General features: G+C 40.0%; 2 protein-coding genes across 8 annotated transcripts in view; one reads left to right on the forward strand and one right to left on the reverse strand.

The window, feature by feature from the left end:
* Positions 1–22,123, reverse strand: part of FRMD6 (FERM domain containing 6) — a 267,317-nt gene that overhangs the window by 87,197 nt on the left and 157,997 nt on the right. For 3 of the 7 annotated variants that reach the window (XM_086321532.1, XM_086321534.1, XM_086321531.1), the window contains one exon: positions 21,067–21,141. The gene's annotated coding sequence lies outside the window, so the exon portion shown is untranslated. Of the gene's footprint in view, positions 1–333; positions 533–21,066; positions 21,142–22,123 lie in introns of those variants that run through there. The other 4 variants (XM_086321533.1, XM_086321530.1, XM_086321537.1 and 1 more) reach the window with 3 other exon arrangements.
* On the forward strand, positions 258–1,677 carry LOC147364616 (uncharacterized). The gene is made up of 3 exons (XM_086319041.1): positions 258–312; positions 493–1,112; positions 1,301–1,677. The coding sequence occupies exons 1-3, from the start codon at positions 258–260 to the stop codon at positions 1,451–1,453; spliced, it is 828 nt and encodes a 275-aa protein (XP_086175167.1). The 3' UTR covers positions 1,454–1,677.

Raw genomic sequence — 22,123 nt, forward strand, 5'->3', positions numbered from 1 at the left:
GCCTTCCTCGCTGCCCGGCTCGGCTGCCCCGAGGCCCCGTCCTCCCTTCCTGGCGTGGGCGAGCTCCGACTCGCCGAGAAGCGACCTTCCTTCCAGTCCGGTGCCCGACGCCCAGAGCTGAGAGAGCGAGGAGAAGGAGAAGAAAGACGCGGAGAAGGGGACACCGCCTGGGCTGGGGCTAGCGACTTCCAGAAGCCCTCCCGAGGTCCCGTCCAGCCGCCGCCGCCGCCGCCGCCGCCCGGCCGGCAGGGGGCAGAATGAGCGGCCGGGGCGCGGTGGCCAGTCTTGGAGGTTGGCTAAGGGAGTCCCCGGGTACGCGGCTCCTGCTCTTACCTCGGAGAAGGTCCGCAGCACCGGGCGTCGGACTATTCCCAGCTCTCCTTGCCTTCCTGTCGGCGCCGCGCCTGCCCCACTCTCTCAGCCCCTTGCCCTGGGCAGCCAGACGAGCGCTCCGCGTCCGCCCCGCCCACGCCTCCCGCCCCGCCCCCTGAGGCTCCGCCTCCAGCCCGCCCCGAGGTGGCGGGGGCAGTGGCAAAGCCGCTGCAGCAGAGCGTGGAGCTCGCGACCGCACGTGGAGCGCCTGCAGGCCCCGCCCCGGGCCCAACCAAGAGTCCCGCGGAGGGGTGCCGCGAGTCAGAGGCGGGAGAAAGCCGAGCTCGCCACGCCTCCGGGGTCCCGGGGAGGGAGGCGAGCCGCAGATGGATGCTATGTTAGGACCGCAGCCATCTAGGCTCTTCCCAGCAAAACGGAGACGGAGGCGCGAGGGGACACTGTCAGCTCCCCCCAGTTCTTGCCTAATGGCCCCCTCTGACACCCGGCCTTCGCTCCCCTGTATCTCTGCCTCCCGAGCTCAGTCGGGCTGGCCGGGGGCGGCAGTTTGGCCTGAGCTTCGTTTTGGTAATTCGGAACAACGCAGGGGAGGCCACTGGGCGAGGAGGCGGTCCCAGCCGAGGCGATTTAGCGATTCCTTACTCTCTCCAGTCCTCCTGTCCCGCACCCACCTGCCCATCCACCACTCGGGACGCCGGTCTTTCGCCGGTTTTATGCTGGATGGAGGAGGCCCCGCCGAGGAAGTCAAGCCTTCCCCGCTAACTGTCTCTCCAGGTCTTCAGGTAGACACAGCCTCTGTCCGCTGTGGTTTTAGCGCCAGTGACCTCTCGGAAATTATTTTTACCCGCTCTGCTCTCGATGGTAGCCGAGGGAGTGATGCAAAAGGCCAGGGGAAGGTATTTTTAGGGCACTAAGACTCAAGATAGGAGATGGAGACTTTTTTTGGTCACCTTTTATTTGTTGGGTCTAGGGAAGGAGTAGGTTACACCTTTCCAGCCAGCCTGCGCCACTTGGACCAGCTTCTGGGGATTGGAGACAAGAGAGAAGAACCAGCCTCCAGCTGGCTCCCAGGCCCGTAAGCCACAGAACTACCCGCTCCCGGCCGGGGCTTCTACCCTCCTAGGTCTTCTGTTGCCTGCTAATCCGGTGAGCCCTCGCCAGGGGCGGCAGTAACGCCCACTGGGCCCCTCACTAAGGGAGTGATGAGGTGCTTCTGGAAGTGACAAGGAGACAAGGAAACAGGACCTGACAAAGGACACTACCCCAAATCAGATTTATGCTAACAGAAGCCAGCTTTAAAATTGCCCTGCTCTTTTGACCCAAAAATAAAGTTACCTGTTGAAGGTATGCCTCTGTGCCTTGTTTACATGGCAAAAGAAATTCCGTTTTGTGTTCACAGCCGAAGCTTACTAGAAATAGTTGTTTCATTCACAGCTTTTACATTTTGGGAACAATGACATTGGAACTGAATATTGGGGATGGTGATCTTTTTTGTCTTTCCGCAATCTATATATCCATTCGGAGCTTATTTCGGATAAAACAAAACAGTTTCTAAGGCTATTGCACTCATGATTTAAAGTCATGACTCCATTGTGGGAAGGAAGACAAGAAGTATGTTCCAAGGACTGCCGTTTGAATTAGTTGTGTTTAATTAATAGACTAAATTTAAAAATTTGTTTAGTAGTTGATTACAACGTTGACATTTAAAAGTGGAGGTTTATACTTTTTCCTCTCATTTTTGACTTTAATATGCATTCAGAATCAGTGCATATTGAACAATAGTTGACAAGGTCTTAATTTGATATCTAATGAGATAACCCAAGTTTTCATATGTGAAGATAAATGAGACAAGTGAGGAATATAACACTATCATGGAAAACAGTTCCTAAATCTGATTATTTTTTCAGGCTTCATGCATAAAAATCTAGCAGATAAAGAATAACGTTGGATTGTGAAGCATTGCTGAAATTTGAAGTAATTAGGTAACCCAGGGAGTAAAATATTTTAAACTACTTTTAAAAAACATGTGTTTAAGATTGGGTTTATTGTCTAGGATTTTATTATAGCAAAATTTACTATATGAATTTTTAAAATCATAAAGATCATGTTATTAGTATGAATACCATGATAAACATAGACTCTTCACATCTTACACTTTGTAAACTAAGTACTCTAAAATTCTTAAAAATCAGTTTTAGAAACCCCTGAACCAACATAAAATTCAGGAAGGACTGCTTTGGAAAACAATACAATCCACTCCAGATGGAACTGGAACTGAGAAAGGATGAGTTGTTTTAGATGTTTCTTACCACAGGAAACATTTTTCTGTGCTTATTATAATAAATAATGCAGTTTTGTAGGTAATTAAAGTTATATTTTATGATTCTCTTTGATGTTTAGGTATGGATTTATTTTCATTGGTATGATGAGATGTTTTCCTAAATATGAGATGTTGACCAAGTGAAACATTATCCTAAAACACATCTTAAATGTTCTCCATAGCAATATAAATCTTGTATGTTTTTGCTTTAGTTTTATTAGGAAGAGGTTATTCGTCCCATAAATTTATTTATTGAGTACTCCCTTACATAAGCCCAGGGTTAGACTCTGGGATTTAAACCTAAAAATAGCATCTTATTATAGTTTGAGGGAACGGATGAACTTTATGCTTGGTGTAGTAGAGAGATGCAGGAGGGATAATGGGAAGGCCAAGAGCAGGCTTCAGACGTACCCTATCAACTGAGATGGGAAGGATGAATGAAAGTTTGAGAACAAGTTGGTTGAAGTGGTGTTTCTCAAACTTGCTAGCACATTGCAACCACCTAGGGATTTTAAAAACTCCTGATGCCTGTGTTCCAGGAATATGATTTAATTAGCCTAGGATGTGACCTGGACTTGGGGATGTTTTCAAGATGCCCATATTATTCTATGTGGAGACACATGTGGGAACTATGGGTTACAGTATCTCGGGAAAAGAGCACAGAATGAGCAGGTACACAGAGGCATAGTTTTAAAGGACAATGGCTGTAGCTTCATTTTGTAACTGAACATGCTTCACTGAGCGACTTCACTTGCACTTTTCACTTTCATGCATTGGAGAAGGAAATGGCAACCCACTCCAGTTTCTTGCCTGGAGAATCCCAGGGACGGGGGAGCCTGGTGGGCTGCCATCTATGGGGTCGCACAGAGTCGGACATGACTGAAGCGACTTAGCAGCAGCAGCAACAGCAGCAAGCTTTGGTGGGTGATAGTTACATATATTTATGTAAGAAACACAGTTACATAGAAAATGAAGAGATGTGAACTGCTATAATTTACATCCCTATACAAAGTATTTTCCAAACACCAAAAGAGTACCTTAAGAATTAAGCTCAGTTCAGTATGTTAGCAGAAAATAATTTAGTTCTTTTTCATCTTTTACACGTAATTCAAGAGAATTTGGAACTTACAGTATGTTTTAATGCTGAAATATAAATTCTAGTCAAAGGAAGAAGCCAGTAAATTGACATATTAGCTTTTAAAGAACACTTTCTCCAAATTAAATTCTGTTCATCATTCTGACTGAAGGTCATAATAAAGAAATTAAGCTCCTTTTTCTCTTTGGTAATTACTAAAGTTCATTGGAAAAGCAAAACTATTCATTTTAAAGCAAATTTGCTTTAAAAGTTCTACTCGAAGGTCTTAAATGCCCCTTTGCATGCATGCTAAGTCACTTTTCCAACTCTTTTCGACCCTATTGACTGTAGCCCGCCAAGCTTTTCTCTCCATGGGATTCTCCAGGCAAGAATACAGGAGTGGGCTGCGATGCCCTTCTCCAGAGGATCTTCCCAACACAGGGATCAAAACTGAGTCTCCTGGAATCCACCTGCAATGGATGTAAAAGTCTCCTGTAATCCATCCATTGCAGGTGGATTCCTTACCACTGAGCCAGCAGAGAAGCCCAAATGTCCCTTTAGCTAACATATATTACTTTGAAAGAAAAAAGAATCATGCATGGAAACAAACAGTACAAGGATGTAGTCCTGGTTTTCACTGACAAAAACTCAAAGTGCACTCCTTATTATTCTCAGCGAGTATATAACTTATGTTCTGTAAAATAAAACACCAAAAGAGATTTTAATTCTCAAGGGAAGTCAGGACAATTGATTAACAGTCATTTAATCCAGCTGTCTCATTATTATGTACTAGGAGTCCCTAACCAGGAATAGAAAGAATTATAGTTGACCTCTGAACAACATAAGTTTGAACTGCATAGGTCTACTTATAGGTGAATTTTTTCCCCACTAATTAATACTACAGTACTACAGGATTTTCTAGTAGTCATGTATAGATGTGAGAGATGGACCATAAGGAAGTCTGAGTGCCAAAGAATTGATTCTTTTGAACTGTAGTGTTGGAGAAGACTCTTGAGAGTCCCTTGGACTGCAAAGAGATCAAACCTGTCAGTCCTAAAGGAAATCAATCTTGAATATTCATTGGAAGGACTGATGCTGAAGCTCCAATACTTTGACCACCTGATGCGATGAACCGACTCATTAGAAAAGACCCTGATGCTGGGAAAGATTGAAGGCAGGAGAAGAAGGGGACAACAGAGGACAAGATGGTTGACAAGATGGATGACATCATCAACTCAATGGACATGAGTTTGAGCAAGCTCCGAGAGATGGTAAAGGACAGGGAAGCCTGGTGTGCTGCAGTCCATGGGGTCACAAAGAGTTGGACACAACTGAATGACTGAACAACAGGATCCACTGTTGGTTCCAGCGGCAGACATGGAACTGCAGATACAGAGAAACCACAAATATGGACAACTGAGGGCGTATGTATATATTTGGAGGGCCAACTATAAGTTTTACATTGATTTTTTACTGCATGGAGGGTGGGTACCCCTACACCCTACCCCACCCCTTGTTGGTCAAGGGTCAGCTGTATTTTGTAGAGGCAGCACAGCACTGGAATTAATATTATGTACCAATCTAACTCAGAAAGATTTACCTTCACCCAATTTACAGATACAAAATTGAAACAAAAACTTAAATTCATTAAATTCTGTTCTCTTGGCCATCAAGTTTTGAGACACTATTTTAAAATAGTTTAACTTGATTATCCTGGGACAAAGTTTGGTTTTAATACAGTATATAAAAGTTTACAGGAGACATATTTGAAGAGTTACTTTCTTTCTGTTCCAGTATGGTTTTAGTTTGACCACAAACACCACATTCTGGTTCCTTGAGGGCTTGAATACTTGAATACTCCAGACAAAAGTTTCCATGAGACTGGGGTGGGGGGCGGTGCGGGGGTTCACGGGCCAGGCCATTCACTCTTCAGGAGAGGCTGTTCTAAGGGGTGCAGGGGAGACCTGAGCTACACGAGGTAGGCCAGCCAGCCAGCATGGAGAACTGCCCTGAGGTTTTCTAGTTGAAAGGCACAGTGACAGAGACAGTGCTGGCTTGAGATACTGCTGCCCACTAAAACAGGGTGAGGAATTAAGTGTGAAAAGAACACTGCTGCCTTATGCATGGGCTTCACATCCTAGAGAAAGACTGAGGGACAGGCAGAGGGCCCTTGAACAAAAAACATGTCTAGCAGAAAGAACAAGATAAGCAGGGAGAGTCCTGATAGTATAAAACCTGATGTATGTCACTCATATGTTTATGCAATGGGCCTTTAAGGTCCTAGAGCAGTTTTTCAGCCCAGATTCCTTGATTACTCTACAAAAAGCTAAAAGAAAATATTCCTAACCCTTAGAGATGGGAGGCAACACTCTCCACTCCCTACTAGGGGAGACAGATGAGAAAGGAATTACTCTGAGTTATGCCTCAGGCACACTCCGATGAGTTTTATCTTGGGTGGCATCACTTTCAAACAGAAATTATAACAGTACAGATGTCACTGAAATTCTCTTCTGTATGTAGTAATGCCATCTTACTGATTTGTGCCTGAAACACATGAAACATACTGAACTAGAATGCGGAAACAAACACAGACTTACAGCCTGGTCAATGCTGGTCTTCTTGACGGAAATTCCATTTATGAAGAAGATTTATGAAATCTGTCTGGTCTGTTTTAATTTGGTTACCTTGAGTAGATTGTAGGCATAACAAACATGCTCTTAAGCTTGATTTTAGTTGCTTAAAAAGTAATGATGGTGGGAAGATTAGGGAGAATGGCATTGAAACATGTATAATATCATGTATGAAACGAGTTGCCAGTCCAGGTTCGATGCACAATACTGGATGCTTGGGGCTAGTGCACTGGGACGACCCAGAGGGATGGTATGGGGAGGGAGGAGGGAGGAGGGTTCAGGATGGGGAACACATGTATACCTGTGGCGGATTCATTTTGATATTTGGCAAAACTAATACAATTTGTAAAGTTTAAAAATAAAATAAAATTTAAAAAAAAAGTAATGATGGACAAAGGTGCAAATAAGATGTAGTTGCTCTGGAATTTCACAGGAAATTCACTGAGGCTAAAGGACTTTGTTGAAGGTTTCCAAGAGACACCCTACCCATCTGCAGTGGCTGGGATTTTGGTTATAACACAAGGTTACATTAACTGGTACGATAAAAAGGAAAAAGTATTTGTGAATACCCACATTAGAGTCCTGTTTCCCTTTAACCTGATCCTAGTTTAGAAACAAAACCTACATTCACTGTTGTTTAGCTTGGCTGTGGAACTTCAATGCCAAAAAAAAAATCTTAAGAAGTTCTACAGGCAAAGCAATGGTTCCATTTTTCTTTTTCAAGGGTGTCTTAATGTATCATTTTATTAGCCTAAACAGAATTCTTAGGCTCGAGTTCTTTGAAGAAGGAACACTGGTAGTTAGACTGGAGTTGGAATTAGGAATCACAGATTTTAGATTGTTCCCAAAGGACCTCAGACTCTGAAGTTCAGTTTTGACAGGCCAGGAGAATAAGGTGCTGGTTGGTAGGTAGCACTCTTAACTAGATCTGGCCTTGAAGGTAAGACCCTCTGGGGTTGGGGGAGATTAGGCAGGCTTTCTTAAACTTGCTTTCTGTTAAAAACTTTTAATAAAGTATTTGTGATTCATTTATCATTAAGCCAAATATTCTATGTGATTTCTTGAGCAGAAAAACAGAATCAGCAAATTAATGACTTCCTCTTCTGCCAGTAGTTCTATATTGGATAATATTTTTGTCACTTTAACTCCAATTTCTTAAAGGATAATGGGGATATATACCTACTACGTGATAATTTCATAGACATACAGACAATATACAAATGAATATAAAATATTTTATTATCATCACTTTTTTTGGTAGCATTTTCACTATCTGAAATTATTTGTAAATATGTCCACTTGTTCGTCAACTGTCTCTCTGTTTAGAATGTAAGCTTCATGTGAGCACAGATCTAGCCTCTCTGACTGTCATGGCCCCAGCATCTAGAACAGAGTCTGGTACGTATTTGTTGAATGAATGAATCCCATAAACTATGTGTAAGAAGGGTGTGTGTGTGTGTGTGTTTGTGTGTGTGTGTGTGTGTGTATACACAGCTGCCTTGAGAGTAGGGTAGAGAAAAGAGAGTAGGCACTGAGATGAGAATTGGAGAGGATTAATATTTTTTGAGATATCTCAGATAATGATGAGAAAAGATCAATCCCTTAAGAAGACTTTTGGTTGATTTGAATGAAGCTTCATACATCAGCCAGTTCACTTAATGTTTATATTGGATCATCAATATTTTATCTCTACTGATATTCCTTAATGTGTATTATATTTCTGTGTGAGCCTGCCCCCTGCCTTTTGAAATACTAAGAAGAATGTTAGAAAGATTTTGCTAGAGTGGTTGATCAGTTATTGGATTCCTTGCTAGCAAAAACGTTCTGATGAGATACCCTTAGGAGCAGAGTGGTTTGAGTTAAGCAAGGGGAACCTAAGTGGCCTTGCTTCTGTTTGCTCAGTCCCCTCAACTCCATGTAAGCTTCACTGGCCCTTGTGTCATCTGCTCCATCTCTAAATACTGGAAACTGCTCTGTCTACCACATCCTACCCTCCACCTCTTCCACCAGAGCTGTTGTTTAACCTTGAGACTTTCAGTCACTGCAACCCCCTGCCCCCAGTTCTTTCAGTTTGTTAGCTGTTTTTGGCTTCCCTTCTTTCCCTTTGAGCTTAATGCCTGGGCTCACAATTTTGAATATATGCTCCCTCTAGTTTCATTGTCCCATATCTCCTTGATCTTTTAATGCAGTCTTAACAATCCCCAAATTCAGGTCAACTTAATCATCCATTTTGCTTTAAAGTCACTGAGGAAGATTAAAGAAAATCAAATAAATGAGTCTATTAGTCACATCGCCGAGACAACGGTTGCCTCACTGGAGCGCTCACAAATACTTGGTCAACTTTTTACTCACTCCTGGTAGCTCCCTTTTCCTTTCACCATGATAACCATTTAGATTTTTATGGTTCTCAAGACCCTCATCCCACTCTGAAACACTGCCGCTTCTCAATGGTCGATCTAGACTGACTCCTGGCTGATCACCAGTCTAAAAGGTTTATAAGTATTACCTTGTTGAATCCTCATGACAGCCCTTTGATGGAGATACTGTCATTATCCCTGGTTTATGATGCCCAAGATCTCAAAGGAAACAAGTGGTTATGTCTGTATCTGAACTCAGGAAATCTGAATTCAAGTTCACGGTTTCTCTCTAAACTGTCTTGCTGCTGGTACAGAGTTGATCAGGCATTTTCTCACTTGGGGTTTAATCCCCTCCACCTTCAAGCTTCCATGTATCTTCCTCTTGGGCCATTTGTTCCTGACTCTTCTCAGTCAATCTCCTCCTACCAAAACTGTATCCCAAGTCCCCCCCCCCCCCCCCCCACTGCTTGAGGGCCTTATCCATCATGCATTTGTTTATTCATTTAGCAAATTATTATTAAGTACCTATTCTGGGCTAGGTGTTGGGGACACAGAGGTAAACGAGACCTAATCTCCCACCTTGGAGTTAAATTTTAATTATCCGTTCTCCCTATTAAATATCCAAAATCGTATCCTCTCTTAGACCCTTCTTCCCACTTACAGAATGTTGAAGTTGCTGTTTATTTCATACTACATTCAACACCACCCTTTACAAGGCAGCAGGTATGTGTTGGATAGGTGAATGAACAATTCCAGGTAAGATCATCAAGATTTGGAAGTTTGTTCTTAGTCTTCTTTCTGAAAAGTGGCTCATTTGAGATGAGTCTCTAGCTCTTAACACTTTTCTGTCTGAGAAGAACTGGGAAGGTTCTGAAAACCAACCTCTTTCATTATTGACTGACTAGTTGCACTTCAGTGAAAGAAGTGCATTCTCACCAAGTTACCTCACACTGGTACCTCTATAAGAAAAGGTACAAGTGCCAGCTTTGTATTCTGTGACTGTGGAAAGAAAGACACAAGGCCTTATTACAGGAATTTCAGCATTTTTAAAAGGAGAGATATTTTTAAGATTGAGGAGGGCATGGCAACTCACTCCAGTATTCTTGCCTGGAGAATCCCATGGACAGAGGAACCAGGTGGACTACAGTCCATGGGGTTGTCAAGAGTCAGACATGACTGAAGCGACTTAGCATGCACACACATTCGTGAGATCATGCAATTTTCAAACCCCTATTTTGCCACTTATTATCAGAAGGTGATTTTGCCCCTAAAAGAGTATTTGGCAGTGTCTGGAGACATGTTTAGTTGTCATAATGTGATGGTAGTGACTGAGTTGGGTAATGCTACTGGTATCTGGTGGATAGAGGCTAGAAATGCTGCTAAACATTCTACAGTGCAGGGCACCTCATGAAGAAGAATTATTGCCCCTAGTTGAGAACTGCTGATCTAAAGGGTGACCTTGACTGGAACATTTAGGTGCTCTGTGAGTTGGGTTGAAGGGAGGCTACCATCCAAGGATGCTAGCTGATCCTGCTGAACGTCTGTTGAAAAGAACCGCTAGAGATGAGGGATCATTTGGGACCTATTTGGGCTCAGTTTCTCCATTTACTCTTCTAACGTTACCTGGATCTCTTTCTCAGCCCCAAGACTTGATACACATTTTATGCTGTCCTGTATCACTTCTTTGAGTATACAGTGACTTTGAAGAGGAAAAGAAAATAGGATAAACTTTCATCTGTTGAAAGCATTGTTTGTATTAGCATAATTTCTATGTCTGGCAATAACATTTCTAAGGTGGTAGAACACATCCTCTTTGTCAGCAGAGGTATAGCAAGATTTATTAAATTAAATAAAAACCTGACACTGCAGTGTTCACTTTTTTAGTAAAGTATTTAATTTTCAAAGAGCAAGGTAGGTATCAGTAAACATTGAGAAGTACCCAAGATATGTGCCCACTCATACAGATGGAAACCCAGATTTGAGAGAAGAAAGGCTGGGGACAAAATCCACAGTCCTGTTTCCAATGGATAGATCTGTTTTTAAATAATTATAAAGAATTATATGAATTTATAAAGAATTATATGTCATTTAACAAGAAGGTGTCAATAGGGCAGTGGTTGATAGCACCCCTTCCACCCTAACAGCTTAAGTCTGCCTGGGTTTTTATAAACTGAACAAAGTTTATAAGTTTAATAAACTTAATAAACTGAACAAAGAATGACAAAGCTGTCAGGTAAGCTGCTACTTACTCCCCATTCTATTGGCAGCTTGGCTTTTCCTTTCCAAGTTTCCAGTTACTTCATCTGAGCCATAAACACAGCATAAAGGAGAGAGCTGGACAGTTCAGGGTCCATGTGGGGAACTGGTGGCTGTCCTGAAATCACCTTTGCCTTTAGTCCCCCTGGTTTTGTTTATCATTGCTAGAGCTGAGCAGTAAAATGCAGCATGCGACAGGAGTCTACTGTCAGCTGTGGCTAGCAGGGTGACTGTCAGCCCTCCAGGAGGAATTCGAAAAATGCAGAACCACCCACAGCTGGAGGCTCCCCATCTGAATGGGGTGGTAGGGACTGAATTACTGTTCCCACTGATGTTGAAGATGAGGATAAGGCACCATGCTATCCTATCTCACTCCAAACCCATGGAAAGAATTTGGCAAACGTTCCATTTCTTAAATCAAAGATTTCTCTGTTACTCTTGGCAACTTGGAGAATTAAACATCCTTGAGTTTCAGGAAAAGCCAGGCATTAAAACTTTTTAAAGAGATTTGGGGAAAGATAGTTAAACTGGAATGATTTTTAAAAAATGGTTTTAGATGGATTTATGGATTACATTCATGAAGATATAAAGATATCAACTCATCTTGTGAATTTAATCTTTATCCTGTTTTTGAGATTTCCCCATTATCTGTAATTCCTATTTCAAACTAAAATCCTTATAGCTTTGTGACTTATGCTAATTAACAGGGAAGAAAAAAAACCCAAACACGTTTTCCTTGTTCTGCATTCCCTCAAAACTTGTTTTTAGGTACAGGGCACTGCAAGTTTGTGTGGTTGGGCACAATACTGCTGCTAATTGTACTGTTCTGGCTGATTACATGCCTTTTGCTTGATGTCAGAGTTTTCCCCCAGCAACTATTTCCAGTCAGTGGTATCACTCTTATGTATTGCTTCTAAGAAAGAAAAAAAAAAAATGGCAAAAATGTGTTTCTAAAATAAAGGAATGATACATATATTTGACATTATTCATCTACATTTACTCTAAACATCAGTTATAGAGTTTTTAAAGAATTTTGATTTAATGGCTGTTAATTCAAATGTTTATTCGTTTCCTTTAAAAGGAGACATATTCATAAGAATTTCCCTTTAATAGGAGACAAATTCATAAGAATTTCCTGTCAGTTATTTTAAAGAAAAACATTTATTTTAAAATGTAAAATACAATTACTGTTTACTTAAAATGTTTATGAATGTGAGGTAATAGTTCAGAATGAACCTGGCCATTTCTTCCCTATGGTCGTCTCCTCTTTTTGTTCCCAGTGCTCTTGGGGAATGGGGTCTCTCCTCTTCCCCTGCAGGTCATCCCTCTCATTATGCCAAATCAGTACAGAGAGACAACCATTCCGGGATCCATAGGACATGAGCACTGTGCCTTATCATAATGAGAGATCTTCCAGAGGTCACATTCCACATCTGGCCTTTTCCCTTTAGATTTTATCTTCAAATTGGACCTTATGTATAATAAGTGGCATTTGAAAAGCATTTTGCAGCATTTAAACCACAGTTATTATCTCATGGGCCTCATAAAAACAGGACACGGGCTTCCTGAACCATCATTTTCAACCCAAGTTGGCATTTCACATGGCCACTTCTGTAGAGTTGCATAGAATGGGTCAATAGCAAGCAACCAGACAGTCAACTTTAGGCAAATTTGATGACTAAAGCAATTTATTTAGTTGTAGAGAGGAACAGAACTCTAGAGTCGGAGAGACCAGGAGCAGTCAGGTGATGATCCTTGCCTGCCTTCCTCACTTATTCTGCAGACGTGACAAAAATAGGTCAGAGTGAAGGGGTACATGCTTAGTCACTTCAGTTGTATCTGACTTTCTGCATCCCCATGGACCATGAAGAATACAGCAGTGGGTTGCCATTTCTTTCTCCAAAGTGAAGGGGTAGGAACATACCAAACGAACACTTTTATTGTGTTCTTTAAAATAAAAAAGTTGTTTCCTAGATAAAGGATATTTGGAAAAAACCAGTTGTAGCTGCTTCATTGAGTGATTACTAGGTCAGATGCTCTCCGAAGTGCTTTGCAAGTTTCGTTTTTCGTTTAATTCTTATGCTTCCCACAAACCCTTAAGGAGATAGCATTTTTTTTTTTCTTTTTGTAATGACTTTAAAAAGACAAGGTAATTGAGTCATGGAGAAGTCCCTTTGCTAAGATCTTTTCTCCCCAGGTTTGAGATATGATTGACATATAACATTGTGAAAGTTGAGGGTGTAGAGGGTGATGATTTGGTAGACATATATACTGTGAAATGACTACCACAATAAGACTAGTTAGCACATCTATCAGTGTCCAAGTTCTAAAGCTACAGTTCACTCCCGAACAATCTGATTACAGAAAATATTTCTTAACAACTAAATGTATTGATTTGTGATAAATTTTACTTAAATATTAAAGGAAATGAGAGCATTTTAAAGTGTTTTCTAAATATACTTGCTTCAAAATTGAAAAACCAAGAGCCTTTACATATATGCTAATAATTTTGTTTGCCAATACCCAGGCTCATGTAATTCAGAATGGCTCTGGGTCTACACACTGGGCCATGCCAGACTCTGCCTACTCAGTACTAGAAAAGACCTGAAGCTTCGTACCAAGCACTGCTCAGGAGTCTCTGGGAGAAGAAGAATTGGAAAACAGAATTTTAGAGCTGGAAGGAAACTTATAGACAGTTTAGTCTCACCTTCTCATTGTATAAAGTGAGAGTACTGAAGCTCAGAGAGAATACACGACTTTACCAGGTTATACACTGCTAACCAGTTGCAGAGTCAGGATTCGAGCCCAGGCTTTCTGTCTGCATTGTTTCAGTTACAATAAGCAGCCTCCAAATCCTCATGAGAGAGAATTTTCCATTTCCTTTTCCAGTGTTTTAGGAAATATCAAAAGCTAATATCCATGTATTTAAATAAATTTATCTAATTTATTTTTGCCTCAATTATATACACTGGTAAATGAAAATGTGTTTGGATTTCCCAAGAGTACTTGAATTTCATGAGTTTTACATTTCCTACAAAGGGGCCAGGTTCAGCAATTTAATTTTCATGGGCTAAGCGCTCTGATTAAAGCCTTTATCTTGACAAATAATTGGTTTTGAGAATAGGGGCTAGAGATAATTTGGAGACATGATGAGCATTCATTCATTTACTCAAACAAACTTGTACTGCATGCCTATTTGTTTTAGGCACTGCTCTAGATACAAGTCAAACAAATATATATGACATACTTCTTCCCCTTTAGGAATCATTTTCCCCCTTTCTTTCCTAATAGTAAAGGATCTGATATAATTTTGCTGCACTTAAATTAGATTGATGCTTCCCAAGGTGTATTAAAGGTACCACATCTGGTATGCTGCTGCTAAGTCGCTTCAGTTGTGTTCGACTCTGTGTGACCCCACAGACGGCAGCCCACCAGACTTCCCGGTCCCTGGGATTCTCCAGGCAAGAACACTGAAGTGGGTTGCCATTTCCTTCTCCAATGCATGAAAGTGAAAAGTGAAAGTGAAGTCGCTCAGCCATGTCTGACTCTTAGCGACCCCATGGACTACAGCCTACCAGGCTCCCCTTTCCATAGATTTTCCAGGCAAGAGTACTGGAGTGGGGTGCCATTGCCTTCTGGTATGCTACATGATTTTAAATGGTAACAGATAAGCATTTAAAAAGGCAGCTATGAGGCCATCTCAGTGTATTTTAGAAAAATGAAAACAGCTCACAAACCTATATTTAATGGATGTGATGTCTTAGAACATGGCTAATTATGTTGGTGATCCACTTTCTGCAGACCATATGCACCACAGCATGATACTCAGGCCTGTTCTGTAAGCCTTCTGCCAGAATATTTAGAAAGTTATGATGATATGGGGTTTTGAGAGTATAGATGGTATGGGTTAATAGCATGGATTCTGCAGGTAATGAATTTCTGTGTTCTTCACTGTGTTCTTTTAAAAGATATATCAAAACATCAACTCTGAAGGTTGACAGTCATTTAGTATGTGAAGTATAATATATAACTTTATTATGCTAATCACTCACAGTGGCCATTCTCTTTAAAGAACTAATTTTTAGGTACCCATGTTAGAAATTGATTAGAGTTATTACATTGTTTGCTTTAAAATGTTGTACTTGCACAATATAATATTACTTTTTATTATAATTTTATAGTTACCTTCTAATTATGACAAGTAATTATTCACTTTTTTAATCTTAATTCAGATATGCAACTGTGTATTACAGAGAATAGTTCTTAACAGCTAAATGTACAGACTTGTGAAAAAATTTACTTAAAATTTTAAAGGAAATGAGAGCATTTTAAAATTGCTTTCTAAATATACTTCTTGTAAAATTGAAAAACCAAAAGCCTTTGCTTATATGCCAATGATTTTGTTTGCATATGAGTACCTGGGCTCATGTAATTCAAAATGGCTCTGGGTCTACACACTGGACCATGCCAGACTTTGCCTACTCAGTACTGGAAAAGACCTGAAGCTTCATACCAGCCACTGCTCAGGAGCACTGCAATAGGCTTTCTCCTGTGTTAAAATCACCTCACACACCAACCTCACTGCCAAGTACTGGGCTGTGAAGTACGGGGCAATGTGCAAAGGTTATCACAGTCCAGAGGAAGCTAGCATCTCAGCTAGCTGATACTACATATGATTTTTTAAAAAGAGAGTGAGAGAGAGGAGGAGGGAAACAATAGCAGACTTTTAGGCCCAGTCTCTAGAGAGTTTGATTTTAGTAGATCTGCACTGACAAACCTGCATTAAGAAGAAAAAAAAAAAAAAAACTATTTATCATAAAAAAATTCAAACTAACAAAAATTATAAAAACTCTCTATATTCCATTACTTAGACTGAACAGTTATTAATATTTTGCCATATTTGCTTCCTCTATTTTTTTTATTTTTATTTTTTGGCCATGCCTTATGGCTTGCAGGATCTTTGTTCCTCATCGGAGAAGGCAATGGCACCCCATTCCAGTACTCTTGCCTGGAAAATCCCATGGACAGAGGAGCCTGGTAGGCTGCAGTCCATGGGGTCGCTAAGAGTCAGGCACGACTGAGCGACTTCACTTTCACTTTTCACTTTTGTGCATTGGAGAAGGAAATGGCAACCCACTCCAGTGTTCTTGCCTGGAGAATCCCAGGGACGGCAGAGCCTGGTGGGCTGCCGTCTATGGGGTTGCACAGAATCGGACACGACTGAAGCGACTTAGCAGCAGCAGCAGCAGGGATTGAAACTGCACCCTTGGCAGTGAAACCATGGAGTCTTAACCACTGGACTGCCAGGGAATTCCCTGGGTTATTTTAAAGTAAATCCTAAACATCATGATATTCCACACTAAACTACTAAGCATATGTCCTTAGAGCACCAGGTACCATTATCATGCTTAACATGATTATTATAATTCCTTAGCCTTCAAACTTTCCACTCATCCCCCAAATATTTTCTTATACTTGGTTTGTTAGAATCCAGATCCAAACAAGTCCCATGCACTGCATGTAGTTATTATATAAATTAGTTTTTGTTTATTTGCTTTTTAGTTTTGTTTTTTAATGAAGAATTTCCTTTTCACATGAAACCACCATTAACCAGTGCCTCAAACAGGCTGGCTCTCGGCTTTCAGAAGATAATTCGGATTTAGAAAGGATCATGGATACCATTCCTCTTTCAGTATCTTCCTATGCTCTATATGTTTACCAATCTGGGTCCTTCCTGGAGATATTAGGCAGAAGGTAGGTGAAATGAAGAGTGGTCTGGATATGTGAACTTTGGATAAGACAACGAAATATACCCCTGAAGCAATAGCAAATTTTCCATGTTATCTTTACCCCAAATGTTTTACGTCTTGTTCCTGTGATTAAATGTTTGTCTTTTCAAGCAGCTCAGAAAATCCCCATATGGTATCCCCCTTTTGAAGGCTGATAATGCACATTTAATACATTGAAGTCTCTTTAGTGTTGTACAAATTCCACTCAGTGTTTCCCAAATGTCTTTGATTATAGAGTTGGGTTTTCCCACCACCCCAGATCACCTATTAATATGTTTTGGAACCTAGTTTGGGAAGTGGTATTGATCTGTGCTACTATTATTAGTATTTTTATTGGGTACATCAATAAACATTTGTTCTGGCAAAGCACCTTTTAACTGCTTTTGCTAGTTTTTCCTCTCACTCTGAGATCCTGTGGCATACACTGGTATTTTTATTACCATTCAAAGATAAGAGCTATTAAGTACACATCGATAATATGAGCTAAGTAACAAGTTGCTGTCAGGCAGGATTTAATTTAAAGCCCTAAAATTTGAAGACTTTAATTGGCAAAAATCTAAATAATCCCCAAATACTAGAGCTGTATTGGCTGTTAGAGAAAAGGTAATTTCACAGAATATTGCTCATATTCACATCTCTCATTCTCCCTCTGCATATCCCCAACCTAAGCATAATCGACCCCTAACCTGATGCTCAAAGGAACAGAAGGACTAAAGGAGGCAGTGCCATTTCCCTTGAAACTAGGCATCCTAAAGATGAGTTATCACTTTTCCTTTCATGATGACCATATAAACGTTCATGGAAAAAGATGGTGTATGAGACACATACATCAGTTATTCCTAAAGACAGAGATTAAGGAGACCTCTCTGTAGAATCTGTAAATGTGATTCTTTGAGACATCTCCTCCAAGTAATCTCTTCTAAATGCTCCACCCATTTCTCCACTGCTCTGACCACCACCATGCAGGGATGCCAGGTGGTGGTGGGTGGTGATGACATCAGCAAAGATTCTGCTCATCCAAGGGAAGCAGAACTGTTACTCAAAAAAATGTACTAGTTTAATTCAGGAACCTCTCAGTTTCTGGGTGGTAAAAATGTCTCTGGATTTTCTCTGCATTATCTGGGCAAGTACTCAGAATGAACAATCTTTTCTTAGCTGGGAGAAAATAAAATAAGCAGGAATACCATACCTCCCCATCCTTCCTAAAGCTTCGAGTTTGATTCCTAGTCCCCAGGGTTTGAACTCTGTATATGTCATAAGCATCAAAGCATGGAAATAACAGAACCCTTGTACCACAAACCGATCGTTGGTTGTATAATTTAGACCATTATAAATCTTGTTACATTCTCTCAGTAGTTAACATTTACATGAACTTTTTGCTCTTTGTTCCTTAAAATTTTCCTTTCCTGTTTATTTCTTGTCAGTTGGTGTAGTGAAAGAAAATCAGTTCAGAACTAATGACCTGGGCTTAAAACCTAACTTCACTCACTGTGCAACCTTATGCAATTGACCTAATCTCTCTGTGCTTTCACTTCTTGACCATGAAATGGTGATTTATAAAATACATCAAAGATTATGAGAATTTCCTGATGTGAAAAATATGAAAAGTCTTATCCCATATTCAGTACATGGGCAATTGACAAATGTTGGGTTCTCTACTTTATTCTCTTTGCTTCTGCTTGCATTATTTATCACCTAATTCCATCATTATGGGAACAAAATCAATAAATGACTTCCCTGAAATTTTTTTTATTGTTTTCTTTGAAATAATACCATGGGGTATGAAAGGCTCAGCCTAAAGGGATCTGTTTCAATTTTCTGGAACAGAGGAGGAGTTGTATAGGAGAAGAAGCTGGCCTCTTGGGCGGGGAGAAGAAAATCAGCGCCAAGCCTCTACCTTTGCTCACATCAAGAGCTAGAGAGGTGTGTGTGTGTGTGCGTGTGTGTGTGTGTGTGTGCACACACACACACCCACACACTTCTTCTAATTGTTTGACCAAAACAAGAAATAGCAAATAAGCATTCCATTTCTTCTTAAATGGACACCAAAGGTCCTGTTAGTTGATAAGTGATGTCTGGTCATTTTAGGATGCTTACGATCCTACTGAATGGATATAACTTAAAAGACAGACAATAGTAAGTGTTGCCAAGGATGTGGAGAAACTGGAACCCTCTTTCACTGCTAGTGGAAATGCAAAATTTATTTTTTGCTTTGAAAAATCTTTTGGCAGTTTCTTAAGAAGTTAAACCTACCATCTCAATCAGCAATTTTGCTGTTAGGAATCTACCCAAGAGAAATGAAAACATATATTTACACAAAGACATATATGTAAATGTCCACAGCAGCATTATTTGTAGTAGCAAAAGACTGGAAACAATTCAAATGTCTATCAGGTGTGCTTGGACAATGGAATACTCTTTAGCAAAAAAAAAAAAAAGAAAAAAGAAAACTACTACTACTGATGTATGATAAAAACAAGGATGAAACTCAAAGACATTATACTAAATGAAAGATGCAAAAGACATATTTGATGACTTCATGTATATGTCTAGAAAAGGCAAATCTATAGAGACAGAAGGCATATTGGTGACCACCTGGTGTTAGGGGTAGGAATGAGGAATAACTGAAAACAAGCATAAGAGATCTTCTGGGGAGTTGGAAATGTTCTCAAACTGGATTGTGGTAATGATTATACAACCCTATGACTTTATTTTAAAAAGTCATTAAATTGTACATTTAAAATAGATTTTGATATGTCAATTAAACTTCAATAAAGCTGTTTAAAAATAAGCAGCTTATTATTATATGCAATTCATGTGGTGATCTCCTTATCAAAAGTAGCATTCAGAGGTTGTGGAGAATATGATAATCAGGGTGTTTTCCTGGAATAGGCATGCATCTGTCTTTCAGCTCAAATATTCATTATGCTCTGATTCTAATGGTAAACAACTCCAATGCACCAACTTTCCAGCTGGGTAAGGCATGGAGCTATGAGGGGAGGAGGGAAGCAGGACTGGGTGATGTCAGCCACAGAAGAGAGGACACAGAGGGAAGAGGAGCAGACTGGAGCTACTTCTGCTCATTGACATCAGAAACAGAGGTGGCAGCACACATCTGCATGGACTGATCATTTTCAAACCAATATGCCCATCCATCCACTTCCTGTCTTGGCCAGCAGTCTCTCAGAGCAGCCACCCTCTCCCAATCCTGCTTTTTCTCATTTCCAATTTCCTTTGGGCTATGCTTCTCCATCTATTTGTCCCTCAGTCATCTGTGCACCAGCGTGTCCTATCTGCCTAGACTTTCTGAAGTATCTTAACACCTGTAGGTAACAGTTCAAACCAAGGAAAACTGTATCTTTCAATCATCACTTTTCAGTTACTTATAAAGGTTCTTTCTAGGTCTCATTCATAAACATATACCCAAAAACTAAGATCATTAATTTGAAATTACATTATTGAAAATGAATGTAGGTGAGAATCTCAAAGAACAGTCAAGTTTGACTAGTTCAGGGCTTGATAATTTAATAATTCTCCCTTTTACTTCATCTAGTCCTAGTATTTCACAGGGAAATTATCACGAGAGAGGGAGCAATGTTATGGAGATGAATGTGACACATAATCACATAATCTTGATGGTTGTAATTCTACAAGCATATAAAAAATAACCAGAAAATGTGTGAATTTCACACAGAAAATTACGGTAATTTGGCATATAGTACTCATTGAAAGTGGAAGCCTATTTAAATCTACTGAAAACTGAAAATGCCTTCCCAAATCTATCTGCCAATTGAATATTTTGGATTTTGAATTATATGGTTTTTTCTATAAGAAGCATAGAGCACTCTATAAATAATAGCTAATAATTATTGAGTTATTGTGATATTCCAGGCATATTATTTAATCTTCATAATGACCCTATGAGATAGGAACAATAACTACCCCAATTTTACAAACAACAGAAGTAAAATATAAAGAGGTTTTCTGCTCAAAGTGACCACTGATAAGTAATAAACCAAGGATTTAAGTTCAGGTCTTTCCAACTCCAAGCCAGTGTCCTCAGTCACTGTGCCACACATCTAAATAGACCTCATGATAATATCTCATAAAAATATCATCCTCATTTTTACAAATGGAGGAGCCACAAGGGGACAAGGGCATAGGACTCACCCAAGAATATGCATCAAGTCAGTTCTTCATAGATTTCTGTCTTTGAGGCTTGTGGGCCTCCTCTTCAGTGTTTTATAAATTGTTCATGAGGTTATAAGACTCTCTTGAACAGGACTCTCTTCTTTTAGAGGGTACTCACCTGACTTTCAGTTATAGGTTCTCCAGACAGCCAGAATGTTTCAGGCTCTTCATTTGCTGGAAATCACTGGAGTGGCTGAAAATAAAAGGACCATTTGTGTTCAGGCTACCAGGTCACTAGAGCTAATTAAGTAGCAACTTTGTTTGGTTTACAGTCAATGCAAAGATTTTGGCATCTGTTCCACTGAGGAAAAGACAGGAGATTATGGATCAAGAACATTCTCACATGGTGATCTATGCACATATTTTAAGTAATTAAAACTATTCATTTGGCTAAAGAGAAATCATTATATACAAAATTCCTTTAAAACATTCCTTCGGTATGTTTTAAAATTGTTTATCTTCTTAATCTGACATCAGGCAAGAGTAGCAGAGAAGCCTGACAAATCCTGAGAACAGAGTGAAATAATTTGCAGAGGAATATGTTTTAAAACTTTTCATTCTGAAGATGTGACTGCTGGTATGTTCAATGCAGAGAACCCCAGTTCTGAGCCTGATGTTGATAAGTAAAAAAACATTCACACAGCCCAAAATCTTTCCCATTTTCCCTCCACACTTCTCTAATCATGAGTTCAAATAATATTGCCAAATAATTTTTATTTTCCTTTGATGAGAGTAATATCAAAACTCATCTGTTTTGCAAATGAATGCAAAATAAAATAATTTTTTTCCAGCTCTTATTATATAACCAAGAACAGTTTCCATTTATTAACAGCCTACTATACAGAAGGCACTGTAATTGACATTTCACATTATTTCTAATCTGGACAACTTGGCAAGTTAGGTCTTCTTAATTCTATTTATAGCAAAAAAAAAAAAAAAGACAAAACTAGGACCAAGAAAGATTAAAAGATTCTGTCTGACTCAAAATTCATGTGCTTCCCATCATGCTCACTCACTCTTCATCAAGCTTTGGAGTACCACTAAGGATAAGATGATTCTGGGGGCTGTTTGAACAACGATTTGTAAGTTGCCTATTTAATGCCTAATGAATATAGGAAAGGACAATATTCCAAAGTAAGGCATGGACCTTGCTCTCCAGGCGTTCACAGTTTAGT

Source organism: Bos grunniens, chromosome 10 (assembly GCF_055505025.1).
Source record: "Bos grunniens cultivar Pamir isolate PY7600 chromosome 10, Bosgru_T2T1.0, whole genome shotgun sequence".
NCBI lineage: Eukaryota > Metazoa > Chordata > Mammalia > Artiodactyla > Bovidae > Bos > Bos grunniens.

Excerpts from the sequence above, each read along its gene's own strand:
- LOC147364616 (XM_086319041.1), top strand. The coding sequence starts at position 258 with ATGAGCGGCCGGGGCGCGGTGGCCAGTCTTGGAGGTTGGCTAAGGGAG. Across the intron at positions 313-492 it reads TTGGCTAAGGGAGTCCCCGG|GCTCCGCCTCCAGCCCGCCC; the intron begins GTACGCGGCTCC and ends CCGCCCCCTGAG. Across the intron at positions 1,113-1,300 it reads CTGTCTCTCCAGGTCTTCAG|GGAAGGAGTAGGTTACACCT; the intron begins GTAGACACAGCC and ends TGTTGGGTCTAG.